The sequence below is a fragment of the Colossoma macropomum genome, unplaced genomic scaffold (genome assembly GCF_904425465.1).
Source record: "Colossoma macropomum unplaced genomic scaffold, Colossoma_macropomum, whole genome shotgun sequence".
NCBI lineage: Eukaryota > Metazoa > Chordata > Actinopteri > Characiformes > Serrasalmidae > Colossoma > Colossoma macropomum.
In genome coordinates, this window is record NW_023494785.1 from 28,342,242 (window position 1) to 28,359,290 (window position 17,049).

Here is a 17,049-nt window from a genome sequence, read left to right on the forward strand (position 1 = left end):
TTGTGCATAAAACACAAACAGGCAGATAAATATAAAAAAGACCTTTGCTGTAGAAATGTTTGAAATGAAATCCACATGATGAATGAGTTGTTTTTGAAAATGTACTAAGCCTCTAATCCTGCAAGAAATAATAATACAGAACACCTGCGCACACAGAACACTCATGAAGCCTACATGAAAATAATCTCATGAATCGTTAGTGGTTAATCCTCTAAACACATAGCTAGAAAGGCGGGCCTAGACTCTGAAATTAGAACGCTATTAGGTAAAGGTGGGCCATATGGCAAAAGAACAACACCATAATACTTTAAGGCATTTCACAATATGTGTCATGATATTCAGCTTTTCTGAGGTTTACAAACAAACATAAAAAATAAATTAATTAATTAATTTAAAAAAAGGGACACTCCAGCCAAAATAAAAAGTTTAGCCATCTCTACATCTGCTGTAAACATGAAGCAGTGCCTGAGCAGTCTCTATTCTTTAAAGACGAGGAAAATCCCCTCCTGAAGACCTGAAGGTGGAAGGAACTTTGGGGTGTTTTATGGGGTGACTGCTGTTTGAAATGCTAATGCTAGCTTGGCTGCATTCAGCAATACAGGGCAAGTTGCCTTCCTGACCAGGCTAGCAGCCAGGACTGTTTGAGCACCGCAGGGATTCCCAATGGCCATATGACATATTTGCATAAAGCATGCTGGGTATTGTAGTGAGAAAACATGATGAATGAAACCATGAAAAAGCTATATAACTCGAGGAACTGTCAAAATGTTCCGGTTCTGTCAAACTGATGAGACTGAGGGATGCAAGGCTGCGGTACAGAATATACATAACACATTAAATGCTTGTTTTAGGCAAGAATGCCCCTTTAAAAAAGCTATAAAAGCTGGTTTTTAATTTAATGCTTGTAAAAATAATTAACTATTTTTGCAAAAATAAATTAAGAAAAAAATGGCAAAAATGGGGCTGGCATACAATCGGTTACTTATTGCTAAGTAGTTTATGCAGTTGATTTACATGGTTTACAGGCTCTTTCTAATTGGTCAAAAGTTTTTTATCCTATGATGCATGCAGCTGTTTAGTGTTGCAGAAGCATTGACGATATCAGTAATATGATCCAAAAAATATTCTGTGGCATAATGCATCTGATAATGATAACATGCAGTCATGCGCTAAAATTTGGGCACCCCTGGTCAAATGACATTTAGTGGATTTCTTCAGTGAAAATTAGTTATACATCCTCTGCAGAGAACAAACTCCTGCACATTTTAATGCACAATTACTATTTACTTGCTGAATTTAACATACAGGGGAAAAAATAAAACATAAAATGTAGCCTGTGCAAAGGTTTTATGGTATTTTATGTTTTGTTTTTTTCCAATATGTTAAACTCAACAAATAAATAGAAACTTTGCACTAAAATTGCAGGAAAATGCCATATTTAAGTGTGTTCTGTGCAAAGAATACATCGACTTTTTTCACTTAGAAAATCAACTAAACATGTAATTTGGACGGGAGCATTCAAATTTTAGCGTATGACTGTATCATCATATTGCCCACCTCTTTTATTAGCCTGTATAAAGAGAAAATGATGAAAAACTGCACCACAATCAACAGACTAATTTTAGTAGCTCATGAAACATTGTATTAGAAGACAGTAGCAAGGCAGGGGATTGGATTTCAATACTTTTATGGTACCAACCGAATTACTTCAATCCTACCAAGCATTGAATAGATTCTGTAAACTTCATACATGTTAGCCGAAAGGCATGCTTATTCTGAAATGTAAAATATCGACTGGCCATATAAAATACCATCTGTAAACATCAGTGCTTCTTAATTAGTCTGCTATATGTCAGTCTGCAGGCAGTAAATATATCCACTTCCAGCACTGCACAGTCACTTCTGGTTTAGGCCACACCCACTTCTGGTTTGTAATTTAAAAGAACATGTCGAAGAAAGTATCGTTCAGGGATTCGGTACTGCAGTAAAAGTATCAACATTGATATCAGCCCAGCCTTATACAGCATTCCTAACGTTCAAAAATACTGGAGACAAATAATATGTCAACCACTTTAGACCTTGTACTGCACATTTTACACTTCATTTTATTCTAGGAGAGAAAGATGCCACGCATCTGCCAGCAAGTGACAGCATGTGTCACCATGGTATAACCCGAAGGATAGCGGATCAGCATTCTATACTGACATATTGCACCACAATTCATTGCATAAGAATTGACAGCAATTTGTCATATTGTATCTATTGTTATTGTATACTGCTGTGCTGCTACCAGCACTGACATAAACTGACATATTGTATGTGTATGAGTATGTGTATTCATCATTATCCCAATTAAGCTTAATGCTTTAGCCACACTGGAATATTCAGAAACGTGCCAACACAGCTGCTGGAGTGAAGGAGAGAGTGAGCAAGAAAAGGGGAGATGGACAGGAGAGTGTGTGTGAGAGAGAGAGAGAGAGAGAGAGAGAGAGTGAGAGAGAGAGAGAGAGAGAGAGAGAGACAGAGAGAGAGAGACAGAGAGAGAGAGAGAGAGTGATACTCGACTGAGTGACCATGGAAGATCAAAGAGCACGGTGAATAATTTACAGCAACAGCAGGGCTAGAGGGAGAATCAATGTCCCTTAACCAAAAGACGGATTTATAGCACATACGTCTCGTCAGGGGGCCTGCAGAGACAAGCTGGAGATTTGAGGGGGTTTGAGGTTGAACGCACCTTCTTTTCCTTCATCATCATCACTGAGTATCAATAATAGTCGATACTCTACTTAATACAAATGATACATTGTTTCTAGGTAGTGATGCACTGATCCAATTTGCTAGATCATTATCAGCACAAATACTGACCTTATTAAACGGGTATTGACCAGACGTGACTGATACACATTTGATACCCTTTCTTAGACATGGTCAGTATAAAACTTTCACAGTGCATTAATCAGTTGCCTACTTGGTTGTGAGTATTTTTTTTGCTTCATTACTTCATTACTTTCTTTTTCTTAAGTAACAAATTAATATGCAGGTAGTGCTTCATGCTAACTAACAATTACATAGACAAATGATTCCAGACAGGGCGGTAAATCTTAGGCACCTTAGCAAATTGTTTAGAACGATTTATGTGAGCAGTTTGTTTTTGCCAGTAAAAACACTAACATTAAAATAAATACAAATAACCACACATACAGTAAAATGTACTAAGACTTTCTTGTCTTTAGTAAAGCTATTAATAATTTAGTTAGAAGAATACAAATAGAAGATCTTTAGTTTCTGACCTCTTCCTGCTGCACTCCAGCCCTCGCATGTGTTTGTTAAATTAAAGAAATCAGCAGCGCACCTGATTTAATTCAATGAAGGATTGATTAGATGAAGCAGTTATTGCATGGGAACTGTTAATACTGGACTTCCTCAAGGAAGTGATCACCTTATTATCCTTTGGAAATGATAACGACCAACTGTATAATACGCTGCAACCTCTATTACAAGCAATTTGCTGGAACGGTCGTGAGAGGTTGATAGGCAGATGTCTGACAGTTCTGTCCTAGCCGTATTCCTGCACTCATTTCCTAAAGGAATAATATTTAATTGAGATGTCTGCGTACACTTGCGAATGATTCCTCAATCACAGATTGCATTATTAATAACTATTGATAGGACGTTACTGAGCAGTACTTTTAGCAAAATCCTCCTGTGAGAGCCCAGCTGACCTTCAGCTGAGAGAGAGAGATTTCAGGTATCTGCTTCTCCAGCTAAGAGCCCTGCGGCAAGCCCAAATGTCAAAACACCCTGAGCACAAATCAATAGACAAAGTGGCAGTATTTAAAAACAACACCAAAAAAAAAAACTCTTCTCTCTTATGTTGGTGATATTTTTGAAAACAAGTAATCCCCTGATCACTTGCTACACAGTACTGTGCAAAACAGCCAGAAGCTGAGGGGCTCCTGAGTGGCATAACTGTCTAAGCATTGGCCTGATCATCAGGAGACTGAGAGTTTGATCTTCGGTGATGCTACAGCCATTCGCGGCCAGGAGTCCGAGAGCATAATTGGTCTTGCTCTGGGTAGGATGGGTGGGTAGGATGGCCCTCCTTCTCCCCCATCACTTGGCGCAATGCTAGCCAGAGCAGGTGTTTGTTGGCTGGTATAAAAGAATCGGAGGTTAGCGTTCTCCTCCAAGCACGTTCAAGCTGTCCAATGATGTTGTGCTAGCGGCAGTTCAAAAAGATGCAGTGGCTGGCTTCACAGGACTCTGAGGAAGCCTGTGTTTGCCTTGGCCCTCTTATCGCTGGTGGTTTTGTGTGTTTAGGGGAGCCCTACCTAGTGGGTGGAACTGGATACGACTAATTTGGGGAGAAAATTGGAAAAAAACATCAAGAAGGAGATTAGATCCAAGATAATCCACTTGCATAAGGAATGAGTCAGAGAAAAATAAGTGACAAAAGACACATTTCCAAAATCTGAGTCCAAAAAAAGATTAAAACATTAAGTGAAAATGGGACTCCTAACAACTGTGCAATACCCAATAGACCCCCAAAACTTTCACAATCAGATAAAGCTTTCATCATTGAGAGAGAGGAGAAAATCAAGCTCCACTCTTGCTTCAGATCTGAAAAAAATCCACAGGTGTTTCTGTCCATCCTTCCACTGTGAGAAGATATCTCAACGCTGTGAGTTTGAAAGTATGTGCAGCTGTCAAGTTATTGAGGAAAGCAAATAGACAGAAATTAAGAACATTTGAAAATTAAATAAAGATTTAGAAACAAACAAAGCTGCTGGTGTTCTCAGAAAAATGCACTGGCCATCTTACAGTCCAGACTTCAAAAACACTGTATGTGTTTGGGCTTACTTGGATCGTGAGAAGCAGAAAATGCAACCAACTTTGAACTTTGGAGGTGTGGAAAAATATCTCTGCAGATTTCTAACAAAAATTAAAAGCAAGTGCCCTGCAAAGAATGAAAGCTGTAATAAAGGCAGAGGGTGGACACACTAAGCACTGAAAAATTTGATTTAGTTTAGGCTTCTGTATAATTTTCTGTTAAATATATCAGTACTGAGCAAACGTTTTAGACATCTAAGCACATTATTTCAAATCATAGGCAGTCGGATGTCCTTGATGCCACCATCCACTGCATGGATCTGTTAAATTCCATCATCAACACTGATTTTACTTAATGAACGTACTGCTTGGTCAAACCAAGAATTAAATGATAACTACAATTTCTACTGGGCTGCCACTAAGAAAAGAGGATTAAACAAAAACATAACATATATGTAAAATAAAAATTTATTGTATTAATATTATTTGTATTTTTCTAATATCACTGTTTTTCTCCACAAATAAACTGACCAGATAAAGAGATTTTTAAATATAATGTTCTTAATTTCCTAAACTGTTTGCATAGCATTGTATGTTTTATTATTTTTTAACTTGTGCTTAATAGCCATTTTGATTGGAAATTAAATATATAACATAAATGAAGTAAAACTACTGTATATGCTATTATTCTTCTTCCTTGGAACACAGAAGGTAATATTCCAAAATATGGTTATAAGCTGTAGTTCAACAAAGCACTAAGCACACAACGGCTATTTTTGGGAGGGCCAAAAAAAATATGCATATTAAATTAGTCAGCAGAGGAAGAGAAGCATGATAACAGTGTAACATGCAACAGGGGCAAAAGGTTGATTTGTCATTATTTGACACTTGCTTTTTCATGGCAAAACAGACATGTCACAGTCAGCACACACATACCAACAAGTATCTCACATTAATCTAATGATTAGTGTCTTTGGTAAATGATTAAGTTAATCATGAAAACTCATTCTGATGATTCAACGTTTTGGTACAATTCAGAATTGTTATAAAAAAAAATAAAAATACACCGAATGAGGTACAGGCAAATCTTCCTGAAGGAACTATTTACTATGTTTATGTTTTAAAACAGCCTAATAATTTTACTTTGGCCAAAAAGGAAGCAGATGCCTTACGGAATGTTTTACCTAATAATTAACTAATTACAAATATTTCTAATATTACAAAATAATCGCCACTTTCAGATTGATCAAGCACTTTTACTAACTGAAAACTCACCCAACACGCATGCATGTAAACCCAATGTCTTCGGACCAACGTTAATTTTGCAACACCTCATTTTGGCTGTCTGAGAAACAAAAGCTACGTGAGCAGGGAGTTGCCGCAACATGATTCGGTCAAGTGTTGAAGTGACTGCCAAAAGTCTTGACACTACTGCTCTAATTCGGAGGGATTTTGCCAAATTTGTGAAAAGGAGCTGCTAAGCCTCTCTAAATCTTTGAGAATGAGTGAGGCAGAGAGAGAGAGACTGAATGCATTCCTGACTTCACCAACAGCAGGGCAGGTCGGCCAGTAGGCACAGGAATTCCTCTCAGGCTGGGACATACTCCCCTCTCTCAGCGCCTGATCGCGCTTTAATTAAAGTGTGTTTGTTTCGGTGGCTGTCGGCAGCAAGCTTCCCCGCTTGTAATGTAATTATCCTCACTGTGATTTCTGCCTCAACAAAACTGAGGGGGAAAAGTGAACACTCAGTACAATATAATGAGAAGCAAAAACTAACAGCTGCGCTTTACAAGGATCCTCAAAAGTCAGGAAAAATGTAGCGCTAAGTATAACAAACCCACTGTTGGCCAATAAGACGAACTGAAGGAAGCTATTTCGCTCAGTGTACTAGTGCACACAGCCTGAGCTGCTTCTAAATTCCCTGTCAGAAAAGTGCTGGAGTGTTTAAAAAGTGGAAAAACTACACCCTAATCTAGCACTCTTACAGTAAGAGTCTACTAGAGGTGCACATTAAGCCCTATTGGAGCCATATTAGTTTAACTGGGGGGGTGCTATAATTTGAGTGATTTCTGACCAGATCAGCTATTTTAATCCAGTTCGAATCTGTAATGTCTGTAGATTTTACAAGTCTGCTAAGTAATAATTCCAGAGTGAATTACCTTCTATAATTCACAGAACTTGGAGCTCCCTCAGTTACAGTAGTCCTACTCAAACCAACATCATGGTAATGTAACAACAAAGCTGGTAATGGAAAGCAGCACCTCTGTTTTTTTCTTTTTTTCTGTTTTTTTATGACATAAAGATAAGACTACAGCTCAAACAGAGCTTGATTTGACCCAATTCCTTAATCCTCAAGTTCAAGACAAGACTACTGAAATCCACAACAATTAGACAATCAGACACACACACACACACACACACACACACACACACACATATATCTAAGCCACTTATCCTTCTGGGTCGCGGTGGGGGGCAGCTGGAGCCTACCCCAGCAGTCATTGGGCGGAAGGCAGGATACACCCTGGACAGGTCACCAGTCCATCGCAGGGCAGACAGACAGACATACACATCCACACACACAATCACTCACACATTCACACCTAGGGGCAATTTAGCATGTCCAATTGGCTTGACTGTATGTCTTTGGACTGTGGGAGGAAACTGGAGTATCCGGAGGAAACCCACACAGACACGCAGGGAGAACATGCAAACTTCACACAGAAAGGACCCCGGTCACCTGGCCAGGGAATCGTTCCTCTCCTTGCTGTGACAACGCTACCCACTGCGCCACCGGGCTGCCCAGGCAGACAGACAGATGAAAGAAAACGAACAGATATAAAAACAGACAGACAGACAGATATTCAGACAGACAGGCAGACACACAGACAGACAAATGGGCAGATATAAAGACAAACAGGCAGGCAGGCAGGCAGGTAGGCAGGCAGGCAGGCAGACAGACAGACATATGTTAAGACAGGCCGGTAGACAGACAGGCAGACACACAAACAGACAAATGGACAGATATTTAGACAGACAATTAGACAGACAGACAGATACACCAGAGATTATACACAGAGATAGAGATACAGACAGAGAAACATACAGATGCGCTAAGCAGTTTGGAGGCACTGATATAGGTGGGAGGAACAGGGGGAATGAAGGAAAGAGGATAAAAAGAGGAAGAAAGCAGCTGAACTAAACGAAATTCAGGGAAACTGGAGTGAGGGGAAAAGAAAAGGAGGACAAAGAGAAGCAAGCGGAGACAGACAGCTGCAGAGGGATGAGATACAGAAACATGAGTGAGAACATGAGGTTGAGATAAAGTGAGAGTGAACACTTACTGATCTTATAGCCCAGCTTCTGGGCATGCACCCTCTTTGCCAAGAACTGTCCTTCAACCAGGGCTCGAATTTCCACCTCCTGGGTGAAGGTAGCTACCTGTGCAGGGCCGAAGCACAAAGGCAGGCTTTAATACAGGACAGAAGGCTGATTCCTGACTTCACAAAGCTTTCTTTCACTGCCCAGGCGTTCCCACAGATGAGCCGGGCAGCGGCAGTGACCTCAGCTCACACCATAAGGCAGCTATAAATCCCACTGTTGATTGAAGCTGCCCTTTCACACTGATCTGAGAGCAGTTTTCAACTTCACGTCTGAAACCGGGCGGGGTTAGAGTTAGGGCAGGGCAGGGCGATCCTAGATCAGTGGAAAAGGGCAACTTCTAGCCACAGAGACAATCCCAGCAGTTCACCCACAGTGCAGCTTGCAAAGGGCATGTGGACATAACTAGTGGTGAAGAGACTACTGATGAAAATACAGCACTACTACTACTACCACCACGATCTGATGAAATGGTAATACAAGGAATTGTTCTGATAAGAATGAAAACTGATCATTTTGGTTAGGGGTGTGACAATATATCATGACAGTGTGATATCACAAGGCAAAACTGTGAATTGTGGAGAACGGACATCTATTAATTATAGAACGTTTTCAAATGATCAGCATCAATCAACAACTCACACCAGCACTCCTCCTGCCTTGTGTCATTAGTAAGCTGTGCAACAACATGATTATAGTCCAATTTCATTCAAATTTTGTTACAAATATCATAAGAATACTGAATTGTGAACCCAGTATCATGAATTGTGGGCAATGCACTACATGCATTGCAGCCCTCCGTGAATTACAGGTACAATGCAAATTGACTGTAACATGACCTAATTTGAAAAAGGCACAATTAAATTAAAACTGTATGTGAGCAAAATGTAGAAAAAAACACTTCAAATGCCATCACTTTTAACATTCAGGCTTCAAGAAATCAGTCAATAGTGGATAAGTTACAAGAAAAGAAAAATAATCTTGCAACTGAATTATATTTATAATGAAATACTGAAATACAGTTATAATAAAACTACTCTGTAATTCATATAATCTACCTTAATCTATATTCTGATCAGCACATAAATCAGTTTTTTAAACAAACATTAAGAGTGCATACATTACCAGTCTGTGTAAGATCACAGCTGTATATTACTGTTTATGAGCAATATATACTGTTTAACAGATTTTAAATATTTACACCAAGACTCAAAAGTTTGGATTTGCAGTTCAAAAGTTTGGTTTCAGTTTTTTTAAAACCAATTTAAAACCATTTCAGTTGCAGACAAGTGCATGAAATGATCCTAATATGTGAGTCTTATGTAACTTCACATGTTTCTGATAATTGGTAGTTAGTTATCATTGTATATGAAAATAACTATCATCATCAAAGGGCTCATATCCTACATTTTCTCGTATTTTATTTTCCACTTATAACGTTTGTACTGTTATGCACCATAAACAGTCACAATCCATTCTTACACAATGACTTTCCAACCTCTCTTTATCCCTTTAAATTAAACTGGCTATTTTGTTGCTGTGTTTTTAAGACTGACAAAGGTAAATGAGCTCTGTTTTCCCATATTGCGCCTCATTCAAAAAGTAGTCCATGTTGAAACAATCCTAGTAACTTCAGTGTGAATGGGCAAGGCTGCTAAACAATGAATTCAAAGCAAGCTGTTTTGCAGCTTAGTGAACGATGTGTTTTGAAACTTATCAAACTCTTAAAAAAAAGAAAAAAAGGCTTCCTTGATATGAGTGCTTTAATAAGGCAATAAGGTTTGAGTCTAAACCTTCAAATAGTACGTCTTCATGTTCTTCCAACATCAAAAATCTATCTAACTAATCTAACTATATCAAATATCTAAAAGTACCTACTCGTCTATCATGCTGATCAAATCTGTGAATCCCAACCGCTGGGGGTGTGATCTCCACTGCATCAAAATAAATGCCTGAAACAAAAGTGACAAACCAGAAACCTTAGATTAGATTTAATTAATTAAACACCCTCTATTTAACATTAGCTCTATTTAACATTAGCTCCTTAAGGGACAGTGACATCTCTGTGCGGCGTATGAACACATATAACCCAATTTCCCCTGATGAAGTCAGAGGGATCTACAGAGTAAGTATGCTTATGACTTATGCCTTTAATCTGTAGAGTAAATGGAGCAGAATGATGGTCACCTATGTTTCCATTGTTTCCCATGGGGACGGACCTCAGGGCTCTGGAGAAACCTTCCCATGATCCCCCTGCACACTCGTTACGGATCCTCTCTCTAGTCAAAGAGCCATTCTTGTAGCTGAAAAGAAGAGCGGGCATCACAGGTGACAAGCTGAACTGAGGCCATCCAGGTGCACACTAACTAAACATCAGTGAAGAAATGCAGTGTGTTTCTATAGGCTTTTATTACCTATTGTCAACACCCAAGGGTCGTGAAGTAAAAACAAGGAAATGGGGTAATTTCAAGGGCCATTTGGGTTGAGCTGACGTAAAAGAAAATGAACGATGAGACCATCTTGGGCATTAAAAGTCAAGGAAGGCTAGCGGCTGGTGATCAAATTGATTTTTCCAGCTGCCAGTCCGGAACAATAAACGAACCTACAACCCGAAACCTTCCAGATAAATCCTAACATCAGTGCCGGGCTATCGGCCACTGTGCTACTATCCCACCATTCTACTAAAGACTCAGTGGGTTCCATCCTCCGCCACATGCTTAAACATGAGGGGTAGAGTTCTTTAAAGCAGCAGTTTTCAAACTAGGAGGTATGGGGGCTTTTTCCAAAAGCTGTACCTCTACTTAGTAATTTTCCATTGTGTCAGTTCATTAAATCTGCTTCAACAATATGTAAATAGTAGTGGTACAACCGTAAAAATGGTAGATGTTATTAAACATTATTCAAATTGCATATATGTGCTAGCCAATCACAATTTGTGCCCATCCAGCGCAGTTAAAGGGGAATTCCACCTTTTTTTCAAAAATCTGCATAATTAAAAGGTTATGAAGTAAACAAAGTAATTCAGAGCTGTCTGATGTGAAATGCTTCATTCTAAAGAAACATACAGGGTCATAATTGTTCACAGTGGTTGTAATAGGAACCAGACATTTGATGTAACTGCCACTAAAAGCTCCCTCACAAAAAGTTATTGCATGAAATGGTTATGAGTACGCTGCCTGATGTCTGCAACATTGTTTTACGATAGTTTTGAGACAAAGTTTTGGAGAGATACATGTAGGGAGTTGCGAGGCAAAATAGTCCCCAAAAAAAGGCATGGAGGGGATGGTGTGGACGACGGGGCAGTCGCAGAATCAATAACAAACAAAATCAATAATAAAGTGAATTAGACATTATAATCTTTAGTGTATTATTTATAAATATCATATGGACATCCAGCTAGCACTTCGTGAGATGCAAGCTAACATGTTAGGTACTGACAAGCTATGTTAATATGCAGTATATGCAGAACCCATATTCAACTGGGGTCTATATACCAGACATTAACACTTAGTACATGTTCACTAGAAATCTTCATTTTAGAATAGAGGGTCAGTTTGTTTTTATTTAGAGCTGAAGATTTAGAGCTAGAGATGTATTATTGCTATTGAGGTAAAATAAGCATATAAGTAGTAATGAACCACCAGTTAATTACCAGCTACTGCCTTGATAAGGCTTACCAAAAGCACCACAATGGCATTATAATGTCCCCCTATTCTGAAGTGATCTGTATATCCCAGTCAGAGATTTGAGCTGGTAGAGATCAAACATGAGAATATCTACAAGGCCAGTGAAGTGTCTACAGAATGAGGAGACTTAAGAAAGCTTGCATAGAGATGTTAATACAGCACAAAAGTAGAATATCTATCAAAATGCACTCTTTTCTGCTAGCAGTGTGAGGGTGACCTTTATTGTTGTCTCAGTCAGCAGCCAGCTTGATATTTCCCTACAGTCATTCAAATACAGTGCTGAAGTGCCGAGCACTTCAATTACTTGGCTGCTTCATGCCTACACAGTTGCAAGAGTCTTCATAAAATAGCCACTCAGTAATTCAACACACATAACCATTTTACTGCTTAAGATGAAAATTCACATTCTAAAAGGACAACTCATCTAAGGACGAATATTCCTCTTTCTTTCATTCTCTATCCCAAACAATAATAAATACCTATGCAAAAACAACCAAAGTAGCTCAAAAAAAAGTATTTTTGATTGAATCAAACTTTTTTTAAAACACGGGCCAAAGATGTTTCACTAGGATATCACTGTATAAAATCCAGACCTGGTCTACACATATGGGCCAATTTAACACTCTCCAGACTCCCAGATTAAGTTTTAGGTCAGACTAAAAAGAAATTACAACATTGAATCACTAATGATGCTTCAATTTAGTCAATGGATTTATGCTTACCTGGGAAACTAGCTCTATATGTCCAAAAGTTACTGTAAGCATTTGATCATATTCAGCCACAAATGCATTTGTGAGGTCAGATACTGATGCCGGATGATTAGTTCTAGATCACAACATCCACTTCAACTCATCCCAAAGATAGTTAGATAGAAGGTGCTCTATCACTCCAGAGAACAAGGCTTTATAACTCCTCTAGTTGACAGTTGCCATTGGTCATCATGACCTCAGGCTCATGTGCAGCTGCTTCAGAGCATCACATTCTACTGAAAATGCTTTCCTACGGAGATTATACAAGTGGTACATGCAAAACTAAACATCTGTGTCAGCACCAATTATACTGGGTGTCTGGATATTTTTGGACATACAGTGTATATTCCATTTCATATCTTTATCATAATCAATATAGTAAAAACCTTTACTTGGCTTCTGCTTCTTTATCACTGGTCTAAGTCTGTGCTGATTTGATTTTAGCCTTTAGTAGTGAGAAGCTCTTGGAATTCTGGAAGCAGATTAAACATCTTGATAGCAAAGCAGACGACACTGAGTGTCTTCTATGAAACAAAAGAATGAAGTAAAGAAAGTCTGTAAAACAATAACCAATTACTTCAAATAAACAGAATTCTTTACTCATAAGTTCATTCAAGCATTGTGTATATTTGGCAATGATGCCAGGGCCACCTATGAAAAAAATGTTTCGTGGTCCATCCTGTCAGTCTACAGATGTATTTGAAACTAATCCACAAGTCTTTGTTGTGAAAGCATAAGACACTTTACCAGATCAAAGCCATGTAGGACAGATTGTCCACAGGGTTGCAGAAGATATGGCCCTCCAGTGTGGGCCTCGGTTCCTTGATCCAAAGGAAGACAGTATCACTTGTACCCAAGCTCACCTGTGAAAACAATGGAGCTCAAATGATTTCACAACTACAACCAACTATTTTGTACTAAAACTTCATGATATGGGCAAAAGACTGTATTTCAATTACAGTGCTACATATTATGATGTGATATTCTTTGTGATACATAAAAAGAGAAAGTTATGAGTTCATGCTAGCACATGGCTGTAGCAGTACAGAAATCCATTACTAATAGTTTTCAACATTTTAATATGCATGAGCATAATAATGTGCTTTTAGCAATATTTACTTATTACCTCTTCACATCAAAACAGTGGCAAATGTCTTTTGCACGTATAATAAGTTTTACAAAAAATTTTGTATTGCTTTACAGGTTGGTAATAATATGGTAATTTTTTTTGGAACATGATGTACTTTCCAAAATATATTACGCTAATTTTCCAGCTGTTAATAAATAATAAGTTAGGATAAAGAAAGATAAACATGTTGTATAAAAGATGCATATGGTATGACGTAAGTTTTTTCCATCACTGAAATAATTTGAGTTTTTGCCAGATCTATGCTTTATAAAAGATCAATAGTGTTTTGTTAACAGGTAATACAAAAGGGATATTTGATGCTGCATTTTCCAGCCCTGATTCCATGTAATAGTCTGTTATGAATTTTTTCCATTTTTAGTAACAACTAGTTACCACTTTTTACTATCAACATATCATTTATTAACAACTAGAAAAGTTTCATGCAATTTTTAAATTTAGTTTAGTACTTACTAGCATTATTCATCTGTTTTATTACCAAATTGATGCCACCACAATTTCTAACTTATAATCAACTATAAAATTATTTTTAGGTTAGAATAACTTTTATCATTATTCTTCTATTTTATCACCAACTTACTTTTTAGTAACAACTTTAAAAACTAGCATCACCAACTTGGTACCACTACAATTATTAACTCACTATTTATTATCAACTAGAAAATTACTGTATTTTTTTTTAGGTTAGAATAACTTGCTACCATTATTTTTCTATTTTATGATCAACTTACTTTTACCCCAATCCAACTTCTTCCAACAACGTTTTTGCCGAAGTGTGGGAAAATGACCCAATCTAACTATGTGGAGGGAACTGCCAGATGAAGAATGCTAAAGTCAAAGAGTGCTTTGATCAAATGAAGGTCTTTAACACAAACTACATAAGCGCCATGGGTCTAAGAGTTTGATGCTACAAACACAAGGGTCTTCTGCTTGTGAGCTTGTGAATAACTTATGTGCTGCCTGTAATCCAGCTTCTACAATTTAGAACAACGAATGTTTTGATCACTCCCACTTCATGTGAAGGATGTGCACAATACATAAATGGATGAACTACATAATCAGTGTTGCACTTTATTGCTACTTAAAAGCTTATGAAATTAAGGGCTCCAATACTTGGTGGCTAATTTGGGCTGTTAAGAGTGATACCATAAAAGAACTGCTTTTGGTTCCCCAAAGAACCTTCCACTGTATAAAAGTTGTATTTAAAATATACTACACTTTACTCTACTGAACCAGTGGTTTTGAACCCTGATCCTGAAGCATCCCCACATATTCTGGTGTGTTTTATGTTCAACATACCTGATCCAACCTTAGGACCAGGACTAAGAGTCAGTAGTCTAAGTGAACCAGTGTTTTTGAACTCCAACCTTGGGGGCCCACTGCCCTGCAGTTTCAACTAGGGATGCATCAATATCGATACTGGTGTAGGGTACTGGGCCCATACCGCACTCATTTATTTGTTTACTTGTCACTCATCATTTAACACTTCTATACCTGCTGATACTGTGTGAGATAAGCTGAGTGTAGACTGCCTTAATGAACAAACGCAGTGAAGGAGGATCTGCTCACACAGTCGGACAGAAAGTCACTGGTCACTCTAGTTTTATTTGAATTGTTTGTAGACAGCTACCCGTAGAGGCTCAATTTCACGTAGCATGGACAAAATGTTTTTGTACAGCACGAGCCTATATATATCGTAGACACGATGGTCTATTCAAATGTTAAGTGTGAGTCACCAAAGAACAAGACTTCTAAATCCCATAGTGTAAATCTGCCTTTAGAAGATGTTCAACTACAGCTTAACAAGCCAAACAAAAGACTCTGAGAAGACAATAACTCCAAAAGCGAGCTCCTCAGATGTGTTAGCCTCTGATATGATTCCTGCTGACACTGAGCTACAGCGACTGTTGTTGAAAGACACAGATGAGGAGCAAAACCACAGCTGTACAGAAGCACTTTTCTGATGGGGAACTAGATCTGCTTTTCTCCACTGCAGCGCTACTCAATCTAAGCATTGAATAATATAGCATAGCTAGCTAATGCACTCCATTTAAAATCAGTTAGATTTCAATGATTTAACTGTTAAGGTACACTGTACTCATTTACACTAACGTCTACTTCGTTCTAAGTAGGTTACTCAGTATGCTATTGGTGACTACTAAAAACATGCACTTGTACTCAGTCTGAAAAAAATGCTATCCCAAAAAAAATGCATCCCAAGTTTTAACTATTGTTTGTCCCAACACGATCTGGACCAGCTGCACCAGTTTTGCATAACACGGAATTTAAATTCATGCGTGAAGTTTTCACGAAGTTAGTTAGCACACTAGTTTGTTTCAAACTACCTTTTTTAGTAAACTGAGTTGCACCATAAATCCTTTAGTCATGTCTTATTTCATTTACATTGAGCGTATGTCGCTTTAACATGACAACAACGTGTTCAGAATAAATCTATAAACCTGCGGCAATGGAAATGCAATGGCAGCTTGCACTGATCTTGCATTCCATGGAAAAGATTTTCAAAAGATAACGAGTGGACAAGTTTACATGTTAAAATCAACTTTGAATCAAAATGAACGCTTTTGTCTTGTTAGTTTATGTCCTTGGTAATATTAAGCATTTATTGACAGTAATCTTCCATCTGAACATAATGATTTTCACCTGCCTCTGAAACATTTTTGATTACATCAACAGCAGGTGGAAAAATATAAGATTAACAAAAAATATCACTCAGCACTCAAGAGCTCCGTTCGAGGTCCCAGTATCAGAATACCGGAATCACTGTTTGTTCTATTATCGACTCCATGATGTTTTGAGTGACTTGCAGACAGAAAATCCAGCGATGTATAAACAGGCAATGTGTTAAATGCTAATAAAGTCTTAATACGTAGGAATAAATAAAGTTTGTGTTGATGTTTGTAATCGATGTTCTGAGACACCTGAACCTGTGTGAGAGACATGATTTAGTCATTTAGATTTAGATTCTATTTATGCTAATCAAATCTTCCCATTTTTGTCTTCATCATTTTTCCACTTTGTTTGCACTGCCAGGTTGGCATGAAACCCTAAAGAAATGTTTAGCAATGCTTAATGTAGAAATCTGTTAATTTCCTTATGTCTGTTAAACCAGCCCTACGACAGGGTTAACAGGGGTTAGTTTGGCACTGTATGGGTTTTCATATCAACTCTAGTTTAAATAAAGACACTTTAAGCTTGTTACTTCCATGACTATTACACTCCTTACTTTGAACATCTC

At 38.0% G+C, this 17,049-nt stretch overlaps 1 protein-coding gene across 2 annotated transcripts in view; it reads right to left on the reverse strand.

Moving 5' to 3' along the window:
* The window catches only part of xylb (xylulokinase homolog (H. influenzae)), a 75,071-nt gene that overhangs the window by 39,685 nt on the left and 18,337 nt on the right, over positions 1-17,049 (reverse strand). For both annotated transcript variants that reach the window (XM_036589609.1, XM_036589618.1), the window contains exons 12-15: positions 13,394-13,509; positions 10,399-10,514; positions 10,090-10,163; positions 8,175-8,271 (exon numbers count right to left, since the gene is read on the reverse strand). In XM_036589609.1, coding sequence (XP_036445502.1) covers positions 8,175-8,271; positions 10,090-10,163; positions 10,399-10,514; positions 13,394-13,509 — 403 coding nt within the window. The remainder of the gene's footprint in view (positions 1-8,174; positions 8,272-10,089; positions 10,164-10,398; positions 10,515-13,393; positions 13,510-17,049) is intronic.